General features: G+C 55.2%; 1 protein-coding gene and 1 pseudogene across 1 annotated transcript; both read left to right on the forward strand.

The window, feature by feature from the left end:
• Positions 1-689: 689 nt before the first annotated feature.
• On the forward strand, positions 690-27694 carry RAB40C (RAB40C, member RAS oncogene family). Its single transcript, XM_068524538.1, has 6 exons — positions 690-1027; positions 16927-16987; positions 17473-17533; positions 26209-26286; positions 26571-26793; positions 27326-27694. The coding sequence occupies exons 1-6, from the start codon at positions 886-888 to the stop codon at positions 27604-27606; spliced, it is 846 nt and encodes a 281-aa protein (XP_068380639.1). The 5' UTR covers positions 690-885; the 3' UTR covers positions 27607-27694.
• Positions 21177-23350, forward strand: LOC137749859 (protein TFG-like; annotated as a pseudogene).
• Positions 27695-27798: the final 104 nt, after the last annotated feature.

The raw sequence follows: 27798 nt of genomic DNA on the forward strand, positions 1-27798 counted from the left end.
TTCCAAGTTCCTGATTGGTGAGCGTCTCGGAAGGGGGCGGGAAGCTCGGGGTGAGCAGGGCGGGCTTAGAGGGCCGTGATCGACGTGCGGACGGTCCAGTGGCTCTGGGAAGATCGGCAGCGGTGGCCAATGGCGAAGGGGAGGGGGCGGGCGAGGGCCGAGGAGTTGCGGGGGCAGTGGGCAGGGTTGCTGGTGAGTCTGGGATGCTCTGCGGGAAGCGGCGGGGGCGGTAGTGCTGTGACGGACGTGCAGGCGGACCACTGTTTCTGGAAGCGGGAGGCGAAGGGCCAATGGCCCACGGCTGGAGGGAGGGGGCCGGTGGAGCGAAGGGACGGGGCGACGGGACGGGCAACCGGGGCTTCGCAGAGCTGCGTGGGAAGAAGTGGGGGCGGGGCATCTGTGATGGACGTGCGCACGGGCCAATGGCCGCATGAAGGGGGCGGTGGGTGACCTATGGCAACAGTGTGGGGGCGGGGCGGTGACGGGGCGGGGCGAGCGGAGGTCTCGCAGCGAAGTCTGGGAAGCGGGGAGGGGGCTGGGGCGCTAGTGGTGCTGACGGGCGTGGGCAACGGCCAATGGTCGCGGGAAGGGAGGTGGCAGGCGGCCAATAGGCGGCGCGTGGGGCGGGGCGGGGCGGTGGGTCTGCGCGGCGCCGTGCGGGAAGCGGCGGAGCGGCGGGGCGGCGGGGCGGCGGCGGCGGCGGCGCTGAGGCTGAGCAAGAAGAGGCCAGGCGGGGCGGTGGAACAGGTGCGGGCGGGGGGCGGCCTCGCCGTCCGCAGGTCCCGCTCACCCGCGTCGGCGCCCGCAGGTCGGTTGGAGGCCGCCGCCGCCGGGCTCCGCGGCGCAGTGGGCATGCGGGCGAGGCCCGCGCGCGCGTGAGCGACGATGGGGACGCAGGGCAGCCCGGTCAAGAGCTACGACTACCTGCTTAAGTTCCTGCTGGTGGGCGACAGCGACGTGGGCAAGGGTGAGATCCTGGAGAGCCTGCAGGACGGCGCGGCCGAGTCCCCGTACGCCTACAGTAATGGTAAGGCCGGCCGGCCGGGTTGCTGCGCGCACCTGGCGCTGCCCGGCGACCTGCCGTCCGCCTGGTCGCGGGCCGGGGGAGCAGCGACCCGAGCTCGCCGAGGCCCTCTGGGGCCCGCGGCCTCTTTGGGGGCGGAGATTTGGCCGCGGGTCTCCAGAGGAAGAAGGGCTTTTCTTTGGTCGCGGGTCCACACCAGGTGTGCATACCTGGGTGTACTCAAAGGCAAGCCGTTGGCTAAGGGCTTAGAGCATCAATGCCTAGTGCTGGAGGAAGATGCCCGTTCTTGACGGGATTAAACGTTTTCTCCAGATTTCTGGACGTGTGGCCAAAATACACAGCAAATACCCGTCACTGGCACCTGCTTGAGCTCCCCTCAGCTTCTGCGGTTGAAGGGGCCAGTGCGGCCCTGTGGCCGGTACCCCTGCCCTGCGGCCCCTCCCAGGCTCACGGGCCCTCCCTCCCCGAGGACCTTAGTATTCCTGGCTGGGCTGTCTTTCCTGAGGAATTCTGCTTCTTGGCATCCTCATTCTGCACACCCTTTGTGGCTTTGTGTCTTGGGCTGTTGTCGGTCCCGCTTGACCACCGCCAGCGGCGGCTGTTTGCTAAACTGCTTGCCTGTAGCGGCCGAGAGTGTGGGCGCTGCTTTCCCACCCTTCGTTTTAGGACTCGTTAGGGTCGTGGGGTTACCTGGGCTGGCGAGCACCCTTCCTGCTGGGGGCTGTGCCGCCTCCCCGAGCACATGCTCCCAGCCCCAGGGAAGGCCGGGAAAGCAGGGCCTTGGGTTCATTTTAGGGGCGGGAGGGGAAAGTGGGAGGTCTCCGGGGCTGAGCCGGCCCCTTCACCGCCACTGCCAGGTATTTCTCCAGGTGCAGATGGTGGACGCTTGAGTTGCCTCCCCAGAGGTGCTGTTGCTTTCCAGAGCCCCGCGCCCAGGAGGCCGGTGGTGTGTGTCCGGCAGAGCGTGAGGGCCTGGGCTCCATCAGGGCAGCAGCGGTTTCCCAGGACGTGATCTCTGCTTCCGAGGGTCCTCCAGCCGGGTGCGGCGAGTGCTCGGGGACACACAGCCACAGGTTGGAGAGGCGGACCTGCCTCCTGTCCCCGCTGTCGGGGAGTGATGTGTTGCTGCACTTCCTGTGACATGTTGACCGAAGCAGGGCTGAGGCCTGCTGAGGTGGTGGAGACGGCAGGGACTCATAGTGACCTGGGCCAGCGGGAGGGCCGTCTGCCAGGAACGGTGAGGAGAGCCCCCTCTTCGACAGTCCTTTCGGTCAGGGCATCAGCTCGCTCCCCTCGGGAGCTCTGATTTCTTTTCTCTTAATACCCAGTAGTGGTCTGAGGAGAGGGATCTGTGCACGCGTCAGGACTTGCCGTCGTCAGGACTTGGCTGGTGGCGGCGGCGGGCGGCGTCATCGTCGTTGTCGAGGCTCCTGAGGGCCGGCCACTGGCTAGGTTAGGCTCAGAGCACGGGCAGCAGGAGTCTGCATGGTGGAAGCTGGCAGGAGGGAGGGCCAGGCTCTGGAAGCAGCTTCTCCCCAGCGCAGCGCCAGACTGCTCCATGCTGGTGGGCCCCTGGGGCGCCGGGCTAGTGTTGGCACCGAGGCAGCATTCCGGGTGCACCTCGGAGCTCGGGAAGCGTTCTGCTGCCATGCTTGGGCCCTTCCCACTCTATCGAGGGCGGTGAACAGCCTCGGTTAAGGCAATTCCATCCTCCGCACCCTGTTTCCCAATAGTCTTCACGTGGAGGGTTGGGGGCCTACAGGAAAACACATCGTGGTTGATGTGCCCACGTCCTGGAAGGCTAGAGAGTGGGCATAACTCCATCCTCGCTGTCCACTCCTCGGGGTCAGTGTTGGTGGGAGCTCGCCTCCTTTGAGCCCAGGGCGTGGGGGATGGAAGGAAGGAGGTCTGATGGCTGGAGGATCGAGGTGACTGTGACGGGCGTGCACAAAGCATGGTCAGTGTGGAGGTCTGCCCTGAACCTGTGGGGCCTGCTGGCTGTTTCTGTTTCTGGGACCCAGTGATGCTGTGTGCCTGCGCCCCAGCGTGCCAGTGCGTCACCATGTCCCTGGACAGTTCCAGGTGTTTCTCTGGCTGGAAGTTGGTTTCTGTCCTCAGTGCAGATCTAAGGGAAACTGCATCTTCAGACGCTCTCGTGCTGGACTGTGCACGCCTGGTGTTTTCTCCACTGCTTTGTCCCCAGTGCGAGCTTGAGAGCTGCACGTGGGAGGTGCAGAGAGCAGCCTGGTGTGGCACCCCTGTGGTGATGGTCACCACGCAACCCCTCCCAGTCCCTTCTCTGTCTCTGTGCTTGCCTGGGTGCCTGTGGTCTGGATCTCACCCATTTTTCTGGGTGATTTTTTTGGGTTTGCCTTTCCTCTGTGAGGTGCCAGGTTCTGAGGTGAGGTGTGGGCCCAAATGTGATGTGTGCCAGGCACTCCTCATCCTCTCCTCCCCACCACCCTGGACGAGGCACCAGTATCCTCCCATTTTATAGGTGAAGAACCGAGGCTCAGGCAGCGCTGGGCAGCTGGGCGCTGAGCTCCCCCAGTTAGAGTCTGGCTGCCAGGAGCCCGGCACTGTGGTTGCGGGGGTGACCCCTTCTCACCACTCACTCTTGGGCCCTTACCCTCGCCTCCACCCTGGGCCTGGGCCTGGCTTCTCTCTCTGATGACCACAACCCTCCCCTCCAGCACTTCCTGTCCTCAGTGCTTCCCAAGCTGAGCTCTTTCTTTTCTCCCTGCACTTTCTTGCCCTCCTGGCGTCTCTGTCCCAGGTCCTGGGGCCCCTCCCGCTGCTCTGGGGCCTGGGACCAGTCACCAAGGCCCATTTGTTCTAACTTCACTGCAGTGCTCCTGCTCTTGCTGTCTCTCTCCTGGGTGTGCCAGCAGAGCAGAGCCCCAAGAGTGCCCAGGGTCAGCCACTAACCAGGACAGCAAACCACCAGTTGCCAGAGAAGTTTCTGGAAGCCAGACAGGGGCCACACGTAGACCCATCTGCACGCCTGGAGGGATTTCTCTAGTCTGCCCCTTTGTGGGAGGTACTCATGTGCTACATGTGGTATAAAGACCAACCTACCCTACACAAGAGGATGGCAGGCTTTGAGGGGACGGATTTTGGTACCTGCTTCGGATTATGCTAGTTACGTTGATTTGTAATTTGGATAGGCATGGCTTTTGCTAGATTTTCAGGTAGTAGTTAAGTGTGTAGCTAGAATATTTTCAGTTTTAGAAGCCTTTCCCAGCTTTCAGCACATGCCGTAAGTTTGAGCAGAGGACAGCGAAGGCTTCAGTGGCAGGCACGGGCAGCGCAGAGCTGGTCTCCCTCGAGGGGTTGCGTGGTCCTAGCAACACTGCTGTGTTGTGTCGTGCACACATGATATCATTGTTCCCATAGCAAGAGCGTTTGTGTCTTGGATGATGAATCAGGTAGAAGTGTGTTTCAGGAAGGAAACCCTAGGAGGGTGTGGGGAAGCAGGTGGAAGGGTCCCTGGGGCACTTCGGCTGCTGTTCTGTTTGAATTGGAATTGGCAGGGTGCATGGTGGCTGGTCCATGAAGAGATGGCCACTTACACTGGCCTGGGCAGGGGAGGAGGAGGAGGAGGCGGGGTTGCAGCCAGGCCGGGGAGCGGGCAGCATCTTAGTGTGGGGACACGCCGCTCACAGGGTGTCGTGGGCCTGGGGCCACATCAGTCAGGGCGTCGTCCATCAGGCGCTTGGAGAAAGTGGGGAAGGAAGCACCCTGGCTTGGAGTGAGCTGCAGAAGGAATGCGCGAAGGGAGGGAGAGGTGGTGGGTGGGCCTGGATTTACTGCCCTGGGCGCTCGGAGAAGGGCGTTGGAACTGAGTGCAGGCATCAGAGACCGAGGTGGGGCCGTCCGCGCCAAACCGGGTGTGCGGGGTCACCCTTAATGTGGGAAGGTGGGCCTTTAAGTCCTTTGGGAATGAGCTGGGAAATAAAAGTGAATAAAGTGAACTTGAACTCTGAGGGTAGGTGGTAACCTAGGTTTTCTGGTCATGACTGGGGTCTGATAGTGACGGGCAGACTCCGGTGTCCACAGTGCTGCACGATTTTTTCTGCGGAGGTCAGAATGTCCAGGACCTCGTTGGCTGTGGACTTACGTCTTTCAGAAGGTAGAGGAGGGACAGGGGAACAGAGGTGATGGGGTAAACTGATGCTGATGGAGGCGGTGGGGCATGATCAGGCAACCTCGGCTCTTCACGGCCCTTTGGCTAGAACGCAGAAGAGGGAAGCTGTTCACACAGGAGGAGGGCTGCTTGGCAGACAGGCTTCCAGAATCGTTGAGGAGGGAAGGAAAGTGAGGAGGGGTCTAACCAAGGTTTAGCCAAGGAGTTGCAGAGGGTGTGGTGTCAGGAAGCCAGCATACAGAGAGGAAGCCCCCATCCCCAGAGAGGAAGAACAGAGTGGAGAAGGCCCGAGCCCTGGACGTGGACCGGCTCTCCACAGGCAGCCAGGTGCCAGGTCTGGGCGAGGGAGTCAGTGCCACCCCTGGCAAAGGTCTTGCTGGTGATAAACACATATTTGTGAGCCCGGGAGGCCACCCGGTGTGTTCTGTGAATCAGAGCACAGCACTGTGGTCCCTGGGGTTGGGCAGACGCGCTGGGACTGAAGTGGTTCTTGAGGCTTGTTAAGCTGAGCTGTTGCCGGCCTGCACCTTCCCGGGCAGTGTTGTCCATCACCTGGGCAGAGGTAGGGTGGGTGCCTGCAGATGAGGTCTGTGCGACATCTCGCTGGAGGGCTGATAACAGGGACGTAAGATGCTTTGTGCAGCATTGGGACACGGAGATGTTTAACAGGGTGCCGAGGGTCTGTGTTTAGGTCCAGAAACCACCGCGGAGGGTTTGGGAGCTCCAACTCGGCAGCAGCGTTGCCTGGCCACTTTGCCCACCTGCCGCTGTTGGCCGTTGCCTGCTAAGCCCTGGGCTGGTGTGGCTTATAGCAGTCCCCTAGTTTTAGCCAGTTGTTTTGCATTGATCTCTGCTTTCCCTTGTTTAGGCCTCTCTCTCTTCCTGGGTCCGATGTTGTTGGTCCTCAAACTTCTGGAGTGCATTGGGAGCTGAGTCTGATTTTCCTGCTGACGTAGTATTGGGGCAGGAGGAGGTGTGTCCCTGAGCATGGGCTCCGGTGCGGTGTGGCCAGCAGAGGCCCCTTTCAGCGTGGCCCACGCTCACTGGCTCACACGTGCACTGGCACACACATGCGCAGGCACACACATGCGCACAGTCTTGCGCACATGGCTTGGGTCCCGGTCGGCGGCGATGAGGCCCCTCAACAAGTAGGAACAGCTTGGTCGTGTTGTCATTGCTGGGAGTATCTTCCTTACTTCAAGTCACTTGGCAACACACAGACCCTTCAGAGAGGAGGTCCTGGTGAAGAATACATGGGAAGATGTTTAACCTTAAAATCCAGCAGGATGGAACATTCACCCGGGAGCTCTCACAGAGCAAGTCTGACGGCGCTTGCCGTCTTGCTGGGGGACTCAGCAGCCTGTGTCCAAAGCTGTGAGACACTTCCCTTTCCACGAAGTGATCAAGAGTCTATCCTGGGGAACATAAGGGGACACAAGTGGAGAAAAGCAAGGCTTTTTTTTTTTTTTTTAATAAAAATGAAAAACTTGAAGCAGCCCAGGGGTCTGGCAGGGGACATATGGTATATCTGTAGAGTGAGATATTATAGGGCCTTTAAAAATGCTGGTTTGAAACAATATTTAATGAATATTCAATGATATGGGGAATCTCTCTGTTATCTTGTTAAGTGGGAAAAAAAGCATGTCGAATTACATAGTGTATAAATGTATGTAAGATGGAGGACAGAATCGAGTGAAATCTAGGAGAATGTTAATGGTAACCTTTGAGTTTTGGGGTTATGAGTAGTTGTGTTTGTTTGTTTTTATAATCCGTGTTTCGCCAGGTTTTGTGTGCAAAGTGTGCTTGCTCTTTATGGACAGCAGAAAGCTTTTGCTTTGGTTTGGTTTGGGTCTGGCGTGGTTTTTAAGGCATTGAAGAAACCAGCCCACAAACCACCCTCGAGCTGCTGCTCCCCATCACGCGTGCCAGCGTACAAGGACGTCTTGAATTGTATGAGGTGCCTCTGTGTCCTCTCTGTTCCTGAGCAGCCCTGGCGGCAGGCTGGCACATGTACCCGTGGTGCCAGCCCCCTCTGGAGAAGGGCAGGTGCTGTGGAGCCAGCAGATCGTCCTTGTCCCTAGAACATCCGCGTGGTCAGCACGTTAGGTGTGATTCTCTCGTGCCCCTTCGGTCCCCACTGGCCTGCTTCTTGTGTCTCTAGGTTCCTTTTGCCAGCACTTCCTGTAAGTGGAACCATACAGCATGGCCTTTCTCGTCTGCTCGTTCATCTCAGCAAGTCCATTCACATTCGCATACTGCAGCAAGTGCCATCCTATCCCTGGTGGCCCTCCTGTGCACGCAGGCACCTGGTTTGTTTGTCCATTTACCTATCAGTACGGTTTGGGTTTCCTGATTTGGCTACTGTGAATGATGCTGCTATGAACATTCTTGTACAAATCCTTCAAATTAAAAAAAAATTTTTTTTTGGTGGAGAAATACACATATTTATCATGTTGGCCCTTTGTAAGTGTCTGGTTCAGTGACATGAGACATTCAAACGCACAAATCCTCGTGTGTACGTGTCTCTGGGAGTGGGGTTGCTGGCCATGTGTGTGTCATGCTTTCCATACAGGGAGTGGTCAGACTGGGTCCTGAAGTGACCTTTCATTTTGAGTCCCCACCGCGAACACGTAGAGTTCTGTGGCTCTACGTCTTGGCCAGCGTTGGCTGTCATCAGCTTCTTTCCCTTTTAATCAGCTTTATTGAGGTATAATTTATGTAACCAAGAACCTGTGTTTGTGTAAGGCCTGCAGTTCAGTGGCTGTGCTGACAGGTGCACTCACCTGAGAAGCCATCACCTCCCTCCACTCTTTGCAGACTACGCCCCCTGCCCCAGACCTGGCCACCGCTGACCTTTACATCACAGACTGGTTTGCATTTCTGGTGTTTTTTCTATGAGCGGAACCACACGGTGTGTAGTTGTGTGTGGCTTCTTTCTTTCCCCGTGTCGTGTGGGCTTCGGCCACATCGCCGTGTGTAGTTGTGGTTCATGCCTCCTTTGTGTGCAGCGTTCCACGTGTGAGGACGGCAGTGTATTCATCTACTCTGCACGTGGGCTTTGGGAGACTTTCCGTGTTTGGGTCACTCTGAGTAGTGCTGCTGTGAAAATTCTCACACGTGTTTTTGGTGAGTGAGTGTCTGTGTTTCTGTCTGGGATGCAGTGAGGGGGGGATTGCTGGGCTGCAGGTGCAGCCTTAGTAGATAGCACCCAGCGGTCCAGAGCAGTCGAGCAGTTTCTATCCCATCATGAGGGTATGAGAGTTGTGTTCGCTCTGTATCCTGCTTCCGTCCTCGCCATGCTGAGGGCCGTACAGCATTCCATCCTGTGGATCACCTCCTGTTAAATCCTCCCAGTGGGTGGATTTTTAGCCTGTATTGAGTCTGTTTATAATAGAAAACGATGCTGAGGGGAATACCATCGGTTACTGGTATGCTGGGACGTTCCCTCTGTGTTGCTGCTGTACCTCGTCATCTACTGTTCTGTAGGTGTAGTGATTAGTCACAGTGTAGGACCAAGGTCCCTGTTCCTTTGCTGGCTGTGAACAGAGGGCTGTCCCAGCTTCGCAGGGTCACCTGCACTCTTCACCATGTCCCCCTCCTCCACCTCCAAAGCCAGGTCAGGACCCTCCTTCCGTCTAATCTGTCAGACTTGCCGGCAAAGGGTCCCCACCTCTGAGGGCTCCAGATGACATTGGCCCACCCGGGTAACCTAGGGTCCTCTCCCCTCTTGAGGCCCATAACCCATCACATCTGCAAAGCCCCTCTGCCCTGTGGGAAGCATGTCCCCAGGTTTCCAGGGATTAGGACTCTCCCACCACAGCCTGATGAAGGTTCTTTCTGTTATTTTGTGTTGGTAGGGATTTACAGGCTGGTCGGAGGAGTGCACGTTTGCATTTCTGCAAGATGCTGCCAGGATTAGTTACTGCTGTGGACTGAACGTGTGTCCCCCCCAAATTCACACACTTACACCTGACTTTCAGGTGGTGGTCTTAGGAGGTGGGGCCTTCAGGAGATGATCAGGTCAGGAGGGCGCGTTGTTGTCCTTGTAAAAGAGATCCTGGAGAGTTCCCTTGCCCCCTCTGCCCCTGAGGACACAGCAGGAAGCCATCCCACCAGGCACAGAATCTGCAGCCGCTGTGGTCTTGGACTCCAGTTTCCAGACAGTGGGAGATAAATGTCTGCTGTTTGGAAGTCCCAGTCTGTGGAATTCAACCCAACCAAGAAATACCACAAACTGAGTGGCCTAAAACAGCACCTACTTACTAGCGCCCAGTTCCTGTGGGTCAGAAATCTGGGCATGGCTTGGCCGGGCCTCACAGGGCCTCTGTCACAGACTGTGCTCAGGCGTGGGCTGGGGCGGAATCCCTTCCGAGCTCATGTAGTTGTTGGCAACAGCCGGCCACCCTCCGTTCCTGGCCACGGGCCTCTCCCCGGCGCGGCTTGCTTCACGGAGCAGCAGGACAGTCCCGTGCAACGTGATCACGGAAGGGACGTCGTCACTCGGCCTTATTCCAAGGGTCAGAAGCCAGTCTCAGCTCCCACTACCCTTCGGGAGGGGCATGTTTGGGGTGGGAGTGCCGGGAGGCGGGACCTGTGCCCACCTGCTAGTGCCCGCACACTGTTCTGAGACCCTCCTCTGTCTCCACGCACGCCGTGGTGCGAGGGGTGTGGCCTTGACAGAGGCCTGTGCTGTGGCCTCCCCCTTGGGAGGACGCGTAAAGGATGGTCAGGCATGTCCAGGAGGACTGCTTAGCCTGGGGCTGCCTGCACGGCAGTGTGTGAGTCCCAGACACTTCTGTGTGTCTGCCTGTGTCGCTGGAAGTTTTTTCTGGTTCCAAGAGGACCTAGACATTTTTTTGTTTTTGTCTGTCTCTGGGAACTTGGCGAGACCTTATTTTCCCTCCCTAAGGAGTAGCACTAAGAACAGCGGCTGCCTGTCTTGGGTTTGGGAACAGCGCCCTGACGCTGTGCGTTGGCTTCGTGTTGGAAATGCATGGGGAGCCTGACTGGTTCCAGGAGGCGAGGTCTGAGAGCTCTACTGGAAGACCAACTCCTCCAGCGTGGGGACCGAGCTGCGTCTGCAGCCCCCCCCCCCCCGTGAAACTGCGGGCTCCCCTGCTGCCTGTGAGGGCGTGTGCTTGGGGCCACGCTGCCCGGGAGCCGCGTGCCAGTTTCAGGTGCTGGATTTAATACTGCAGAGGAAGGCATTGATTAACATTTTCTCTTTCATTCCTAACTCAGTCTTTTATCACTCAGTTTTTGTTCTTTGTTATGAATTTTTAACAAGTTGTCCTGTGGCTTTTCATGTTGTTAGAAAGTAGCTGGATGGTTAGGCACTTAGTGTTGACTGAACAGACATAAAGACAGAAGAGAGGTTGGGGGATGTGCTGTGTGGTGGGACGTCCCTCCTTGCCATTCCCTGCAGGTGGGTCTGAGTTGAGCCTGGACAGGTACGTGGGAAATGCTTCCACCTGGGGGTCAGTCAGGCTGTGCCTAGTGGTCTTCATTCTGACTGGCTCCTGCTCCCTAGGAGCGATGGAGAACTAGGCTTTAAAACATCTGCAGTCTTGATTTGTACACACGAGCTGAAGCTGAGAATTAACTTGGTTTGTTCCCTTTGCCCTGATTACCTTGTAATTTCCTAGGGGTGGAGTGAAGATGAATTTTCTAGGGGTCTTTTGTTCTGAGTTGGTGCCAACAGATGTGGGAAGTGTGACTCCTGAGGGAGGACTGGCCGTGCGGGAGAAAAGGAGCCCAAGGAACGTGGCTTCTGCACCAGGTCAGGTTGTCCTTGACAGGCTGGCGCTGTGGCCGTGGATGCCCCACTCAGGTGGAGACGCCCCATGCCCGAATGTGGGAGGCTGCGAAGACAGGGGTGTGTCCTTCTGGTCAGTGCCACCCAGCTCTCAGCCTCCCTCCTGTGTGTCCCTGTCTCGGGGGGCCTGTGGGGGTGCCCAGTAGACTCCCCAAATCACTAGCATGTGGGCAGCTGTCAAGATGAAACTTGAGGAATTCCCTGGTGGCGCAGTGGTTAAGAATCCGCCTGCCAATGCAGGGTTCGAGCCCTGGTCCGGGAAGATCCCACATGCTGTGGAGCAACTAAGCCCGTGAGCCACAACTACTGAGCCCACGTGCCACAACTCCTGAAGCCCGCACGCCTAGAGCCCGTGCTCCGCAGCAAGAGAAGCCACCACAATGAGGAACCCGCGCACCGCAATGAAGACCCAACACAGCCAAACAAAACAAAGAAAGAAAGAAAGAAAGAAAGAAAGAAAGAAAGAAAGAAAGAAAGAAAGGAAAGAAAATATTTGTTAAAAATCTGGAAAAAAAAAAAAAAAAAGAAAGAAAGAAAAGATGAAACTTGAGTGACCTTTTTGGTAGCCTTCTTCCTTCTGCCCCCCCCGTCTCTGAGTCTGTGCTCTGAAGCACCTCTTGCACAGGCGGCAGCATCAGCAACCAGGTAATTACAGTGCTCCTGCCTCTCCAGCCTGTCACGTTTTCCCAGAGCTGGCGAGCTGCTTGGTGCTTAGCTCCTCCCTGCTGGGTGCAAGGCCAGCGATGCAGAAACGGGGTCAGGAGGCCGGCAGGACCAGTGCTCTGCAGCATCCCCTTTACTGTCCTGAAAAGGAGTGAAGTTAGTAGATCGTCTGTTCTACCCACACTAGGAACTAAAACACACACGTACGTATACATACGTCGGTAACGTAAAGGAGGAAGAAAAGGGAGCAGTGAGATGTCGTAAGGTCGTTTGTGGTTAAGCAAGTCAGTGCTTGGGGACAGTTGTACTAGATGCTGAGAAAGTGACAAGAAAAATGTACCTGATATAGGTATTACTGTGGGTGATGTGATTTTTTTTCCAAAATGGTGAACAATTCTCGTTAAAATTCCGAACAAACGACACAGTCTCCTGTGATTCACAAGGTGGAAGCATCCCTGCAAAACGTGGTGTGAGGGTGGGGCCCACACGTTGCGCGGGGCGGGTCAGGGTCTCGGCACAGAGCGAGAGCCACCGGTGCTGCGCCGTGAATACCCAGCCGGCGGGGACACGTCGGTGGGAATCTGAATGCTCAGGCTGCAGGTCCTGGCCGGGTGCTGCCCGAGACAGCTGGGTGCCTGGTGGACAGTAGAAGTTTAAAAAGCCTCTTGTGTCAAGTGAATTGCACTCCTTTCAGAAACCCCATGAAACAGTAGGAAGACCTTCTTAAGAACTCGTGAACACCTCAGGTGAGAGGGGCTGACAGTCTGGGAGGTGCAGAGAGCTGAAGCCTAGGCTGTGAGGGGCCAGCAGGAACCCCCGAGCCAGGGGCCAAGTGGCTGGGCGGCCCCCAGTGGGGACACAGGAGGTCGACTCTGGCCCCTGGCGGCCTCCCGAGCCCTGTGTCCATCAAGGGGGTGTCTGCAGTCCTAGAGCCTGAGGCCTGGTCACCTGGGGACCCCTCCTTGTGTGTGAGCTGCTCCCGCCCCCTTGCGCACTGGGCAGCTGCTCCAGCTCCTGAGAGCTGGTTTGTGTTCTCAGCAGTCATGCCTGTGCTGTACAAGGTGTTAGATGCTTTCCATGAAACCTCTGTTCCTCACGTTCTCAAGCACAGGTGGGGTGAGGTGAGGGAGAGGTGATTGAAGTTCTGCAACAGCAGATATTGAGACCTAAGAGCTGTCGGAGCTGTTCAGCCGTGGAGTCTGGCTGGCACCATCCTTGCCTACAGGAGATGCTGCCTCTTCGGGCTTCGGGCAGGCCTCTCTTTGGACTTGCCGTGTCAGTATTTCCTATGAATTCATAAAGCACACCGTACATTTTTATCCAGATTTGGGAGGTGGGCAGGTGAGAGGCAGAGCACGCATGAAAAATATACGTGAGTTTTTTTGTTCTGTTTTTTAAAAATTTTTGGCTGTACCGCACAGCATGTGGGATCTCAGTTCCCCACCAGGGATCAAACCCCCGCCCCCTGAAGTGGAAGTGCGGAGTCCTAACCACTGGACCATCAGGGAAGTCCCCTACTTGAGATTTTTTTGGCCTCCGAGGGAGTGTGTCAACCTGCGGGCTGTCCGTGTTTTCTGCACGGCCGGCTCCCCGGCCATTCTCAGCTGGACACTGCCGTCTGCTGTGGGGACCTGCTGTCCACTGCCCTCAGTCCTCACAAGGCTGCTCAGCCTTTCTGGGGGTGCCAGTGCCACACTGTGGGGAGGGCTCCTGGGAGGGAGTCTCACTGGTTTAGTGGCCCATTCCCTGGGAACCCTGTTCTCCAGGAGCCCTCTGACCCAGCTGGTGGGCTGTGGGAGGTGCGGGGGGACGTGCTGGGAGGAGAGCAGATCTGATCCCCCATGGTGCCCGCTCCTGGCTCTGAGTGCCTGTCCCCACAGGTCTCTCTTGGGCATTTGGCAGAACTTTGAGCAGAGCCCCTGGAGGGTGGGGACTGGTCATCCTTTCTGAAGTTGAAGTCGTGAGTAAGGGGTCGGTCGGGCGCAGGCGGTGGGTGGGCAAGGCGCCCGGCTGTGCAAACCTCACGGTGTGCAGAGGCTGGCGTCCTCCCCAGAGGCGGGCGAGGGCAGCAGCCCCGCTCCCTGTGCCCTGCTTCCCCCTGGGCCCTTCCTGGGCGCCCGCTCCTTCCCTCAGCTCGAGGCTGGGCCCTTGGACCATGGTGCCACCTCGGTCGGGGTCCTTTCATGGGGGCTGCCCATGGTGGAGGGTGTCCAGTCCCCATGGCCAGAGCCTCCTGGGCTGGTCCACCACATGGAGGTGACATTGCGTAGAGGATGGGCATCCCCATCCAGAGCCTCCCTGGAAGTTGCTGTTTCCAACACTGTCCTCATGGGGCCCAGCTCACAGCAGCTGTAGAGCCAGGACTGAAAGGAGGGTGTCCTGGGCCAAATCTGAGCTTCCTGTTTGACAGAGAATTCCAGGAGTTTCCACCCAAAGAAGTGGGTTATCAGCAGACAGTTGAGGGGAGGGGTGGATGCAGAGGAAGGACGGTGGAGACGGGCCTGAGTTCTATTCCTCCCTGAAGAGTGTTTCTTTAGCTTGAGAATATGTGCAGGAGAATCTTCTTTCCCTTTTTAAAAAAAAATGTGGCAAAATATACACAACATAAAATTTACCATTTTAAATATTTTTGGGTGTACAGTTCAGTGGCACCCCCATCAGCTCCAGAACTTTCTCATCTTCCCAACTGAAACTGTCCCCACTAAGCACTAATTCCCCACCCCCTCCTCCAGCCCCTGGCGACCTCTACTTTCTGTCTCTGAATCTGATGCTCTAGGGACCTCGTAGAAGGGATCATACAGGATTTGTCCTTTTGTGTAGGGCTTATTTTACCGAGCATAATGTCTTTAAGGTTCATCCATGCTGTAGCATGTGTCAGACTTTCCTTCCTTTTTATTATTTTTAAAAATTTTTATTATTATTATTTTTATTTTTGGCTGCATTGGGTCTTCGTAGCTGTGCACGGGCTTTCTCTAGTTGCATCAAGTGGGGTCTACTCTTTGTTGCGGCGCGCGGGCTTCTCATTGCGGCGTGCGGGCTTCTCATTGCGGTGGCTTCTCTTGTTTCAGAGCACAGGCTCTAGGAGCGTGGGCTTCAGTAGTTGCAGCACGCGGGCTCGGTAGTTGCAGCACGCGGGCCCTAGAGTGCATGGGCTTCAGTAGTTGCAGCGTGTGGGCTCTAGGGTGCGTGGGCTTCAGTAGTTGTGGTGCGCAGTCTCTAGAGCGTGGGCTCAGTAGTTGTGGCGCACAGGCTCAGTAGTTATGGCGCACAGGCTTAGTTGCTCTGCGGCATGTGGGATCTTCCCGGACCAGGGATCGAACCTATGTTCCCCCTGCATTGGCAAGCAGATGCTTAACCACTGTGCCACCAGGGAAGTCCCTTTCCTTCCCTTTTAAGGTGGAATAATATTTTGTTGTACAGATGGACTTCATCCATCTTTGGACACTTGGGTTGTGCCCACCTTTTGACTATTGTGAATAATACTGCAGTGAACATGGATGTGCAAATATATACATGTTTGATTTCCTGCTTTCACTTCTTTGCAGTATAAACCTGAAGTGGAATTTCTGGATTACGTGGTAATTCTGTGTTTAATTCTCTGAGGAAATGCTATACTGTATTCCATGGTGTCTGCACCATTTTCCATTCCCACCAGCAGTGCACAGAGGTTCCGATTTCTCCACATCCTCACCAATGCTGCTTATTTTCTGGATTTTTGATAATAACCATCTAATGGGTGTGATGTGATACCTCATGTGTTTTTTTCTTTATTTTAATTAATTAATTAATTAATTTTTTGGCTCCGTCGGGTCTTCATCGTTGGGTCTTCATTGCTGCACGCAGGCTCTCTCCAGTTGCGGCAAGTGGGGACTACTCTTCGTTGCGCACGGGCTTCTCATTGCGGTGGCTTCTCTTGTTTCGGAGCTTGGGCTCTAGGTGCGTGGGCTTCGGTACTTGCAGCACATGGGCTCAGTTGTTGTGGCCTGTGGGCTCTAGAGCGCAGGCTCAGTAGTTGTGGCACACGGGCTTAGTTGCTCCGCGGCATGTGGGATCTTCCTGGACCAGGGCTCAAACCTGTGTCCCCTGCATTGGCAGGCGGATTCTTAACCACTGCACCACCAGGGAAGTCCCTCTCATGTGGTTTTGATTTGCATTTCCCTACTGATTAGTGATGTTGAGCATCCGTTCATGTGCTTATTAGCTATTTGCATATCTTTTTTGGAGAAAGTCTTTTGCCCATTTTCTAATTGGATTTTTGTTGTTGTTGAGAGGTAGGATTTCTTCATATTTTCTGAATATCAGTCCCTCATCAGATATGTGATTTGCAAATATTCTCTCCCGTTTCGTGGATTGTGTTTTCATTCCGTTGAGTGTCTTTTGATGGGTGGGAGCCAGGTTTTGACACATGGTTAGAAGTTAGGCAGATGGAAGGACATTGGGGATAGAGGTTCCACGTGCAGCTCTCTGAGGTTGGCTTCACATACGCACACACAATGTGTGAGAGCAGTGTCTGCATTTAAAATGCCCATTTCCAAGCCTTCTTAGAGCAAGTGTTATAAACAGCCAAGAAGCTGATGACATTTTTAAGGCTTAAGGGAGGGAGAGGAAAGACAGCTTTTAGGAAGTTTCCTGATGGCCCACAAACCAGTTGAAGATCTTACATCTAAAGTAATGCATCCAGCACTGGCCCTGCTCCTACCCACCTTTCTCGGACTGACTTTTTTCGCTTAAAAGTATAAAAAAATAATAAACAAGGATCTACTGTGTAACATAGGAAACTATATTCAATATCTTATATAAATCTATAATGGAAAAGAATCTGAAAAAGGATTGTATAGCTGAATCACTTTGCGGTACACGTGAAACATAATTCAACTATACTTCAATTTTAAAAACTATAAAGAATAAAAACTAAAGACATGGCAGGCAGAGGTTCTCCAGGTACCTCTCCAGAGAAATGGCATTTTAGACATTACTATACCACTAAATCATGCTCCAAGCACACTCCCGTTGTCAGTACCTGGGAGCTGCGGTAGACCCAAGAACTCAGAAGACCCTTTGAGACCCTTTGAGAAGCACACGACGTGGGCCGATGCTGAGACCAGCTGCCCTCCCTTTGGCCGGTGCCATTGGTACCTGGCTTGGGCCTCTGGGGTGACACAGAGAGTGGCCAGCTGGGGTCGCTGGGCTCCCTGGGCTGGAGCCACACTTCCGCTTGGCTTCAGGGACTGGGCCCTGGCCAGGTGGGTCCTTCAGCCACCCTCTGCTTCCTTGCAGGGATCGACTACAAGACCACCACCATCCTGCTGGACGGCCGGCGGGTCAAGCTGGAACTCTGGTGAGTCAGGCTGTGCGGCCAAGGTGCCTGGCTGCCACACTTCAGTTGTTGCGCGGGCCGGGAAGCCAAGTGAAGTGACTCAGGAATCCTTAAAGAGACTGGAGGGCGCCCTGTTTACGTGTCAGTAGACTAGCTGTTGACACCGCCCCTGTATAAACATGGGCTGGAACGTGATGCAGAAACCAGAAGGCCCAGGGCTGCTTGTTCGGGCAGAGCCCAGCTCCCTTTGCCCACAAAGACTCACTTCCACAGGGGCCACAGCCCCTCTCGCCTCGCCCTTTACTGGGCTCCACGTTAGGGCATTTCCAGAACCTCAAAGTTGAGATGTAAATTGCTCCAGGTTTGGGGTTCTCCAGCCCCGCAGGGCAGTCTCCTGGGGTGCCCAGGCCCATGGAGGTTGGCCAGCATGTGCAGCAGAGTAGGAGGGGGTCATGCTGTGCATGCTGGGGTCCCACGGGCCGCATCCCCAACCCCCTTTGTTTCAGGGACACATCAGGCCAGGGGAGGTTCTGCACCATCTTCAGGTCCTACTCCAGGGGCGCACAGGTAAGACCAGTGGTGTTGCCGGGGCTGTTCTCCAGAGGAGCCGCTCTCCTCACACATGCAGTGCTGTCAGATACCACGTGCAGGGTTCTTTCCAAGGAAGTTTTACGTTTGAACATCAGCCTTCCATCCAGGAGCCCAAACGAGGATGCCCCCGAGTGGAGGGATCTCAGCCTTCAGAGGGTGCCAGGGCCCCATGAGCTCCTGTGGCCCTCGCTGCCCAGAGCTGCTGCGGGAGGTGTGTGGGAACCCCGTACTGTGGAGAGATCCCCCATCATCTGGTTCACCAGGGGTGACTTCTCCCTGTGCTGAGTGAGGAGGCTGCCGGAGCTCCCAGGGCCAGCCGGTCTGGATCACTCATCAGACCACGGGACTGGGAGCTGGAGCCGGCCGCCGTGGGAGGGGCTGTCGCAGGTCCTAAAGGGCAGGGCATTAGCAGGGAGCGGAGGTGGGGGCTGTCCCGGGCGGGGCCTGCCCTGGAAGAGCACTTAAGCTGTGGCCTGCGAGGGGGCTCACTGGGGGGCCTGGGGACTTGCTTGTCCCTCTCTGTGTCTACTGGGCTCCCTACGACGGGCTTGCATGCTGACCGGGTCTGTGTGTGATTCAAGGCTGGAAGGAGGGGAAGAAGCAGTTGTGTGAAGAGACCAGCTACCCACTCGCTGCTTCAGCATGAGGGGACTGGATTCACGACCAGCCCTGTCTGTGCAGGGCGGGGCCATGACCCCTTGGGCTTCTGGAATTGCTGAGGAGACCCCTCAGTCAGCCCTGTCCAACCATTTTCCCCAGACAGGGTGCTCCGCCAGGGGGCCCATGGGCCCGTGTCAGGGCCTCTGGCTGTGTGGGGCCTGTCACCCCTTCAATCTGGCCTGGGTAATGGGGAGCCCCGGGCGTCCTTTCTGCCTGGTGAGCAGGAATCGATGGTGTCTTCAGGTGACCAGGCTCCCCCTCCTGAGCCAGAAACGCTCAGGGGTGGTGAGAGCCCCTCCCTCCCTGCTGAGGTGTGAATGTGGGTGGAGGACCCTCAGGCTGTGCTCAGAGGCTCCGTCCTGCGGTGGTGCTGCCTGTCCTCTGGCTCCACCCCACAGTGTGTGCCTGGTGTGAGGGGCCGCAGAGGTGCTGGTTAACCTGGCAGTTCCACCTGGAGCAGCTGGGGCCGGGTGGTCAGGGACAGCAGCCCTCAGGTGTGGACGGCACTGGATGTGAGGTTAAGGAAGGACAAGGCCCTCACAGCTGGGCCCTTGAGGACGCACGGGGAGCGCTTGAGCACCAAGGAGTGTGTCCCGCGGGCCACCTTCTGTAGAGGAGGGACCCTGACAATGATTCATACGTACAAGGAAGTGAGAAAGCCATGTTCCGAGGGGAGGTGTTCATTATTCCTGGACCATGGGATTACTGATGAGTTCTGTTGTCTTCCCTTTGCTTTTGAATGTTTCCCAGTTTTTTATGGCACACACATTGTTACTTTTTCGATAAAAAAAGAAAATGAAGAGATAAGGGGAGTAGTTACCTTGGGTTATGATAATTGGGCGATTGGGAAATATCATGGAAGGTCCTGGGAGACTGAACCTGAACGGGCTCAGATGTCCGCTTGCTCGGATGTGAACACGGAGCAGGACAGAAGGGCACGCCTGAGAACCTGGGCGTTCGCCAGAGCATGCGCTTTGGGGAAGGGAACACCTTTACCACGTCCACATCCTCTCCAGAGCAGTCAGCAGTCAGTGTGTATGTGTCGTTGCTTGCGCTTAATTCTATGCTAATTCCAGGGGTTCTTGTTGCTTCTGGGCTGGAGGAGCCTTGCAGATTCTGAGTGCGCATCTCGGGCCTGGATGGTGGGTGGATAGGTGGTTTTTGGCCGCAAAGCTGACCGTGGGTGCTCCTCCCTAGACAGTAGTGCCTCACCTTTCCTGTTTCCATCCTGCCTGGTTGGTGTTTTCCAGAGTTGGCACCAGCGTGGCTTTGTGCGGCCCGTTGGTGCAGACTGGCATAACTGTCTTCCCAAGTCTTGTTTTTCCTGTCACCCTCCTACCCTCGGTTAAGAACAAAGAGGCCTTGCAGATATCTCAGGGCCCAGGCCACAGAGCCACCGACCAACCCCTGGCCCTCTCTGTCTTGTGGCCCTTGTTTTCTGTTGCCGAGGTCTGAGGTGGCCACTCGTGGCCCAGGAGGCCCACGCTTCCCACTCAGGGGGAGAGCGGTCCCCTGCGCCAGTTCCCCCCGGCTGCGCGTGTGGAGGGATCCAGGGGTGGGCAACGTCCTGTTTAGTTGGGGTTTGGGGTCAGCTGGATTAGGACCAGGGGGAGCTCAGTCAGGCACTGGTCTCCTGGAGGGAGGGTTTCGGGTTTCACATGGAGAGTGGTCTGGGTGCGTGCTTACCGTCCAGCGAGTGCTGACTAGGACACCAGCCTGCCACTTGGCCCCGCCTGGGTGGGGCGAGTGTGGGTCAGCGGCTTTGATGGCTGCTCCCCTTGTCAGTGTGCTGGCTTCTGGGCAGAGCCCGTGCGAATGAGCGTGGGCAGGTGTGTTCAGCCACAGCCCCTGGTTCCTTGGCAGCTTTACCACACAAATGCATTACTCACTCCAAAAGTAACTTAATTAAAAACCGCACCCCTGTGCTTTAGTTGGGGTGGTGATTGCATAGGTATATGTATTTGTCCAAACTCATCAAACTGTTCATACCTAAAACCTGTGGGTTTTTTGGTGTATAAGCTCAGTAAATCACCTTGGCAACAATAAGGGTGCGCACTCCTAGGCCCAAGCTCCGCATCCAGAGATTCTCTCTTACAGCTCGAGTTATGTGTATGTACTCAGAGGTTCATCGCTGATGTTTGTAATAAAATTAGGTGCATTACCTGAGACCCAACAGCAGTGCTAGCTGATGAGCCTGGCATGAGGTGCTGGCCGCTGTGGGGAAAGGGCCCTGCGGGTGCCAGGCGGTTTGCACCAGGACCCAGTCTGGGTTAGGAAACGCCTGGGAGATGCTTGAAAGACAGATGATTCCTGGGGGGGTTAAGGGACCAGAGCTTCTATTTATACCCTAGAGTACTTACTAACTTTTTAAAAGCTAAGCAAAAAAAAAAAGAAAAGAAATATAGTGAGAATCTCTTTGCCCCCTCCTCTGGCTCTTTGAGATACACGGCTGATTCTGGAGTCCTTTGAGGGGGTGGTCCTGGTAACCAGGAGCCTCATTTTGGTTTCTCAACTATCCCACCTGTGGTCGACCCTAGGTGTTTTTCTCTGCCAAGCCCATGATCACTTAGGTCCCTGTCTGCAGTGTGACCAGCTCTGTGTCCTTCCTCCTGTGACCTCTCTGTCATCACGCTGCCCTGTCAGACTTAGGTGGTGGTTGGTGGTGGTGGGCAGAGGCTGGCGCCAGCCAGGGGGAACAGCCAGGGGCAGGCTCCTTGACAGCCTCAGGGTGCAGTTGAAGCCTGAACCCAAGAAATGGGCTTCTCCTCATTTGCTTGAGCTTTTAGGCCCTCCCCTCGTCTTTCCCCACCTGCCAGTACTGGCCCGAGCTTTCGCTAGGCTTGGTGGGTCTGTGTGATTGGCCGGGGCCCGTGAGAGCCTGCCAGCAAGATGCGGCGGCCCTGGGGAGGGCAACCAAGTGGGCTGTGAGCACAGCCTTCCCCCAGTGCCCCAGAGTCCAGCAGTGGCAGCCTCGCACCGATCCGATCAGCGGAGACCTGTGGAGGGGCGGCAGCAGTGACCTGGACAAACCATCTTTCTCTAGACTTTTATATATAGAACATCCTGGAGTCCACCATGATTGGGCAGTTGAATCTGAGTGGGAAGCTAATCATCAAAGCTCAACTTGGGGAGGATATTCAGCGAATTCCCATTCATAACGAAGATAATACTTACGATGAATTAGTGCTAATGATGCAGCGACTCTTCAGAGGAAATCTTCTGAGTAATGATGAAGTTACAATAAAATATAAACATGAAGATGGAGATCTTATAACAGTTTTTGATAGTTCTGACCTTTGCAATTCAGTGTAGTAGGATACTGAAACCGACATTATATGTTAACTGCCAACCAACACGCCTTGAATCAAGTCAGGTGAAATATCTTCATCAAGAACTGATAGAACTTCTAAATAAAGTGAATCACTTTTGGATAGCTTGGAACCACCTGGAGAACCAGGACCGTCCACCAACATTCCTGAAAATGATACTGTGAATGGTAGGGAAGAAAAACCTGCTGCTAGAAAAGGACATTAAAAAAAAAAAAAGCCTGCTGCTTCTGATTCTTCTGGAAAACAGTCTACTCAGGTTATGGCAGCAAGTATGTCAGCTTTTGATCCTTTCAAAAACCAAGGTGAGGGACTTCCTTGGTGGTCTAGCGGTTAACATATTATTGACCGGAGATGTATCAATATGTTTTTAGAGAGTGATACAATTAACATCACCATGCAAAGTTGTTAGAGCTTAAAATTGATCATGGGTTCATTATACAACTTACGATTGTTGTTATCATTCACATTTTGCTCCGTTAGGTTTTTGTTCCAACCTTGTGTATATTATAAATGTAAAATTTTCAAAAATGACGCATCGTGAAATTTTGAGTGAAGTAGAATATTTTGGTGAATTTTATGCAGATGCTTTCTCTGATTGTCCAAGCGACATATACACTAGTGTCTCAGAAGATGATAGTTCTTCAGAATATAGTTTTGATTCAGACGATGTGAATAGTAGACCAACAAAAAGACAAAAAACCTTAGTGATTGATTCTGATACGGAAAGGGAAAATGAAACTCCTTTGCTTCTGCAGAAAAGTGGATCAAAGACAACATTTCTTGAAAATTAGAGGACTTTACAGGTGTGTCAGGTGTAACTGTTGAACGTGATAACCCGCAAAGTGTTAGTGAAATAACAGAATTAACTTTTTGACCGGCCAAACTAAAAATCGCCAGCCACAGGCGTTAGTTTCTGCAGAAATCCTCCGCTCCATAATGAGTTAAGACTCCACGCTCCCAATGCAGGGGGCCCAGGTTCGATCCCTGGTCGGGAGCTAAGAGCCCGCATGCCACAACGAAGATCCTGCATGCCGCAGCTAAGACCCGGTGTGGCCAAATAAATAAATTAAATAAATAAATATCTAAGGAAAAAAAAAAACCAAGGTGAAATCAATAAAAATGTCCTGTCAGCGTTCAGCTTAACAGATGATCAGGTTTCAAGGGCCAGCCAGTGCTCCTGCAGAAGACTGTTCAGGAACTCACAACAGCATTGCTTCCTCTTCCGCAGCTTACCCACCAGGAATTCAACCACAGCAGCCACCATGTACAGGAGCTCAGACTCAAGCAGGTCAGAGTGAAGGTCAGATGTGCCAGCAGTACCTGCAGCAGGCCGGCCATGGCACTCAGCAGCCACAGGCACCTCCCAGCCAGTACAGCAGAATGGTATTCAGTATGCAGGCAGCCACAGGCACCTCCCAGCCAGTACAGCAGAATGGTATTCAGTATGCAGGCTGTATCGGCCAAGTGCACCTCAACAGCCTCAGCAGTTCCAGCGACATGGCCAGCAACCAACTTCTCAGGCACCGGCTCCTGCCTTTTCTGGTCAGTCTCAGCAACTTGCCTGCTCACCTGGCTCAGCAGTACCAGGCAAGCAGTTACCCACCCTCCATAGACTTACAGCCCACTAATTACACTGTGGCCCCTGCCTTACAACCCAGTATGGCTCCAAGCCAACCCGGAGCCTGTCAACCAAGACCAGGTTTCACTCTACCTCCTGGAAGTACCAATTGGGTCTAATCCTTATGCATGTAGCCGTCCTCCCTTCGGTTAGGGCTATACCCAACCTGGACCAGGTTATCGATAAAGAGGCTCAGTTACACTCCCAAAATACTCCAATACTACTATTTTAATTCGTACTGAAGTACAGAAATTTAAAAAGCAGAGCATTTTTTTATGATATTGTTGCTGTTAATTGAAAGTATAATTTGCTGGGGAAATAAAAGACAAAAGTGAAAGGTTTTTTTCCTCCCCTGCTTAAAAGTAGCAGCTTCCTAGTCATTTTGGAACACTACTCTTACATGTGTGCAAAGTGATTGACTTTTCTAGCTTGCCTTGTCCAGAGGATATTAAAATGCTAGGTTGGGGACTTCCCTGTTGGTGCAGTGGTTAAGAATCCGCCTGCCAGTGCAGGGGACACGGGTTTGAGCCTGGTCCGGGAAGATCCCACATGCCGCGGAGCAACTAAGCCCGTGCACCAAGACTACTGAGCCTGCGCTCTAGAGCCCAGGAGCCACAACTACTGACACCCGCGCACCTAGAGCCTGTGTTCCGAAGCAAGAGAAGCCACCACAATGAGAAGCCTGCGCACCGCAACGAAGAGTAGCCCTCGCTCACCACAACTGGAGAAAGCCCACATGCAGCAACGAAGAGCCAACGTGGCAAAAAATACTAAATAAATAAATAAATTTATAAAAAAAAAATGCTAGGTTGAAGTTCAGCCATCTTACTTGGCTTTTTACTATTAACACGATGTACTAAAGTAGATCCTTTTTTTCTTTTTCCCCCCACCGCACGGCATGTGGGGTCTTAGTTCCCTGACCAGAGATTGAACCCACGCCCCCTGCAATGGAAGCTCAGAGTCTTAACCACTGGACTGCCAGGGAAGTCCCCTAAAGTAGATCCCTTTGAGAACACAACTAGATATTATGTATAAAATGTAACATTGATAGGTTAATAAAGATGATAGAATCCAAGAAATAAAAAAATTAATAAATATTACATAGGAAGCATAAGCAAGAAAATAAGTCCCCGTCCAGCCCTTCCATGTGTGGTCACGTCCGTGGAAACCTTTTCTGTGTGGTGTGTGGAGTGTTTATACTTGTATTTTTTTAAAAAACTGCCCTGTATGTAACGTTTGGGATCCGTGTTTGTCACCTTGCAGTCTGTTATGCATGTGATCAGCACAGGTGCTCTCAAGTGAATCCTTACTTTCATCGCCTGCCTGCCTACCTAGGGAGTCTGCACCTCGCTGGACTGCTCAGCAGCCCTGGGGGCCGCACGTTTAGTTTGTTTCCTGATCTTTGTCTTATGAGCGATGCCGTGATGAGCATCTGGCACGGCTGGTCTTTAGATATGTCCTCAATTATTTCTTAGAAGGGGGTTTCCAAGTTGGAAGGCGGGTGGCTCTACCCCCATCCCAACACCAAGGGAGATGGCTTTGGTCCCTGTGCCCCCGGGAACAGGATGAATTCCTTGTCAGTGTACTCTGTCACCCACCACAGCAACCGATTCCCCTCCGGGCCTGGCATTCCTCCCTAGCAGGCAGCTCCGCCCTGCTCTGCGCAAGACTTTCCATCCAGGGGCTTCCCTGGTGGCGCAGTGGTTGAGAATCTGCCTGCCAATGCAGGGGACAAGGGTTCGAGCCCTGGTCTGGGAAGATCCCACATGCCGCGGAGCAGCTAGGCCCGTGAGCCACAACTACTGAGCCTGCGCGTCTGGAGCCTGTGCTCCGCAACAAGAGAGGCCCGTGCACCGCGATGAAGAGTGGCCCCCACTTGCCGCAACTAGAGAAAGCCCTCGCACAGAAACGAAGACCCAACACAGCCATAAATAAATAAATAAATAAAATTAAAAAAAAAAAAAAAAGACTTTCCATCCAGGGAGCAGGAGCCACCAGGATGGGTTAAAGTAATCTCAACCGTTGTCTTAACAGGACCTCATCTTCTGGAATTTGAAGGACATTTTTAAGGGGAAAGGCTTTAAAATTCCTCATTTTGAGATGGAGGGTGCCCTGTTCCTTCCATCTCAGCTGCACTTTTCTCCTCCCCTGTGTGTGATAGAGATGTGGGCTGAATGAAGAAGACTTCCTGGGATGGGGAGGGGTGTGAGTCCTGCTTGGGGCTGGGTTCTGGCAGAGACTGCCTCAGGGTGGGATGTAAGGCCAGAGACAGGCAGTGGGCTTGGGGGCCACACTCACTTGCTGGAGTTGCCTTCCTGAGGCTCGTGACAGGTCCCCGCTGAGATGTACCAGGCACAGACAACAAGGAGAGCTGGGCAGATGGAGTAATTGGTCTCTAAGGAACATGACAGGAAAGTCCCTGCAGCAAATCCTCTGTGCGGCTTGTGGGGGCAGCTGCCCGAGTGACTGGAGTCCTCAGCAAGTGTGGGTTGGAAAACTCAGAAACACCTCTGCTCGGTGCCCCCCAGGAAGAATGCACTGCTGGGTAGTGTAGCGATGCAACCCCTCACCATACGTGGTCCTGCGTGCACCTGTCTTAGGTCGAGTGACTTTTAAATGATCACAGGGTAATACAACGTGCTTGGAGAAAAGACACTGAAAAAATGCCAGTTCTGCCCCAGCTGAGTCCTCAAGGGGAGGGAGGAGGCAGTATCGAGTCCACGAGATCCCTGACAGTCAGGCGGCCCCCACACACGACGGCGTCCAGGGCCACAGGGCCAGGCCACGGTGAGGAGACAGGGACGGGTCTAGCTGAGCCCTGTGCACAGAGCCGACCTGAAACGCAAGAGGAAAGCTCAAAGCACATTTCCCACGATGCCGCCTGTTGAGTAAACTGTATGGTCCACCTGACAGCTGTCTGGCTGGTGCCCCAGTGTCCCTGGCCCTGCCTGTGCTGGGAGGGAGCGGTGTAGGGCCAAGCCTGAACAAGACCCCTTCCATCTGGGCGGCGCCTCGGCCTCGTAATGCCCGCGTTTCCCTTGCAGGGGATCCTTCTGGTGTATGACATCACCAACCGCTGGTCCTTCGACGGCATTGACCGGTGGATCAAGGAGATCGATGAGGTAGGTGTGCTCCTGTGGACACCCCCTTCCAGGGTCACCCCCTGCCCAGCATGTGCGCTCCCATCCCCCATGAGGAGCCTCTGTTACCCCCATTTTCAGCCCCTCCTGTGCCCCGGCTCTGCATATTCTCATGCGCTGACTGCTATGGCACTCTCCCAGTGGGGTCCTGTGCCCCAAGGAGCCCCACCTCATCACAGAAGCGACAGAGGGCCCCCCGGGGGGGGGCAGCACAGAGAGGGGGCGTCCCGCGTTCGTGCCTCTGCTGAGTCCTGTGCGCTACCTAGCACGCACCTGGGGTCCCCCGGATCCTGGTTGGGAACCGGCTGCACCTGGCCTTCAAGCGGCAAGTCCCGACAGAGCAGGCGCGTGCCTACGCGGAGAAGAACTGCATGACCTTCTTCGAGGTCAGCCCACTGTGCAACTTCAACGTCATCGAGTCCTTCACCGAACTGTCCCGCATCGTGCTTATGCGGCACGGCATGGAGAAGATCTGGAGGCCCAACCGAGGTGAGGAGTGTGCCCAGCGGGGCCGGTTGTGGGGCTGGGGGTGTGGCTCAGGAGGGGCGGGACCGTGACTGACCTGTCCCACCCCCAGCAGGCGGACAGGTTCCAGGCTCTGCCTCCCAGGCCCTTGGACTCAGCAGTCCCACCAGAGCAGAGCTGCCAGGGCGGCCAGGGAAGCTCAGTAGTCGCCCAGGCTGAGGGGCTGGAGGTCTAGCCGCCGAGCCCTGCAGGGTCTCCCAGGGCACCTCTTGGTGTGCCGTGGCTCCGGGGATGAAACAGGAGCAGGGCGTCCAGTGGCTGCTCTCTGCATGCCTGGGGCAGGGGCAGGGTCTGGGGGTGTTCTGGTTCAGGAACCCTGGGAGCTTTGCAGACCTCCCCAATCCCAGCCCCCTCGAGGCGTCACTTGTGCTTACCTGCTGGCGAGATTGCCACTGGCCACCGAGATCTCCCTGCGCCTCACGCCCACCTCCCCATGGTCTGATCCCCCTCCCCACGGTCTGACCCCGCCCCCCCATCTTCTGACCCCCACCTGCAGTGTTCAGTCTGCAGGACCTCTGCTGCCGGGCCATCGTTTCCTGCACCCCCGTGCACCTCATCGACAAGCTCCCGCTTCCTGTCACCATCAAGAGCCACCTCAAGTCCTTCTCGATGGCCAATGGCATGAACGCTGTTATGATGCACGGGCGCTCCTACTCACTGGCTAGTGGAGCAGGGGGCGGCGGCAGCAAGGGCAACAGCCTCAAGCGGTCCAAGTCCATCCGACCACCCCAGAGCCCACCACAGAACTGCTCGCGGAGCAACTGCAAGATCTCCTAGCTCGGCAGGCCGTGCCCCATCCAGATGCACTCTGGGAGGGCTCACGCTTGGGGAGTGCTCCCAGCCGGGCGCTGGGCCCAGCGCTGTGTGCAGGGAAAACTTTGGCCACACAGTCCCTCCTGGGAAGCGTGGGGATGCCCCTAGTAGGCTGGTGGTCTCAGCCAGACCAGCTCCACAGGACAGTGGAGGGCC

Source organism: Eschrichtius robustus, chromosome 16 (assembly GCF_028021215.1).
Source record: "Eschrichtius robustus isolate mEscRob2 chromosome 16, mEscRob2.pri, whole genome shotgun sequence".
Lineage (NCBI taxonomy): Eukaryota > Metazoa > Chordata > Mammalia > Artiodactyla > Eschrichtiidae > Eschrichtius > Eschrichtius robustus.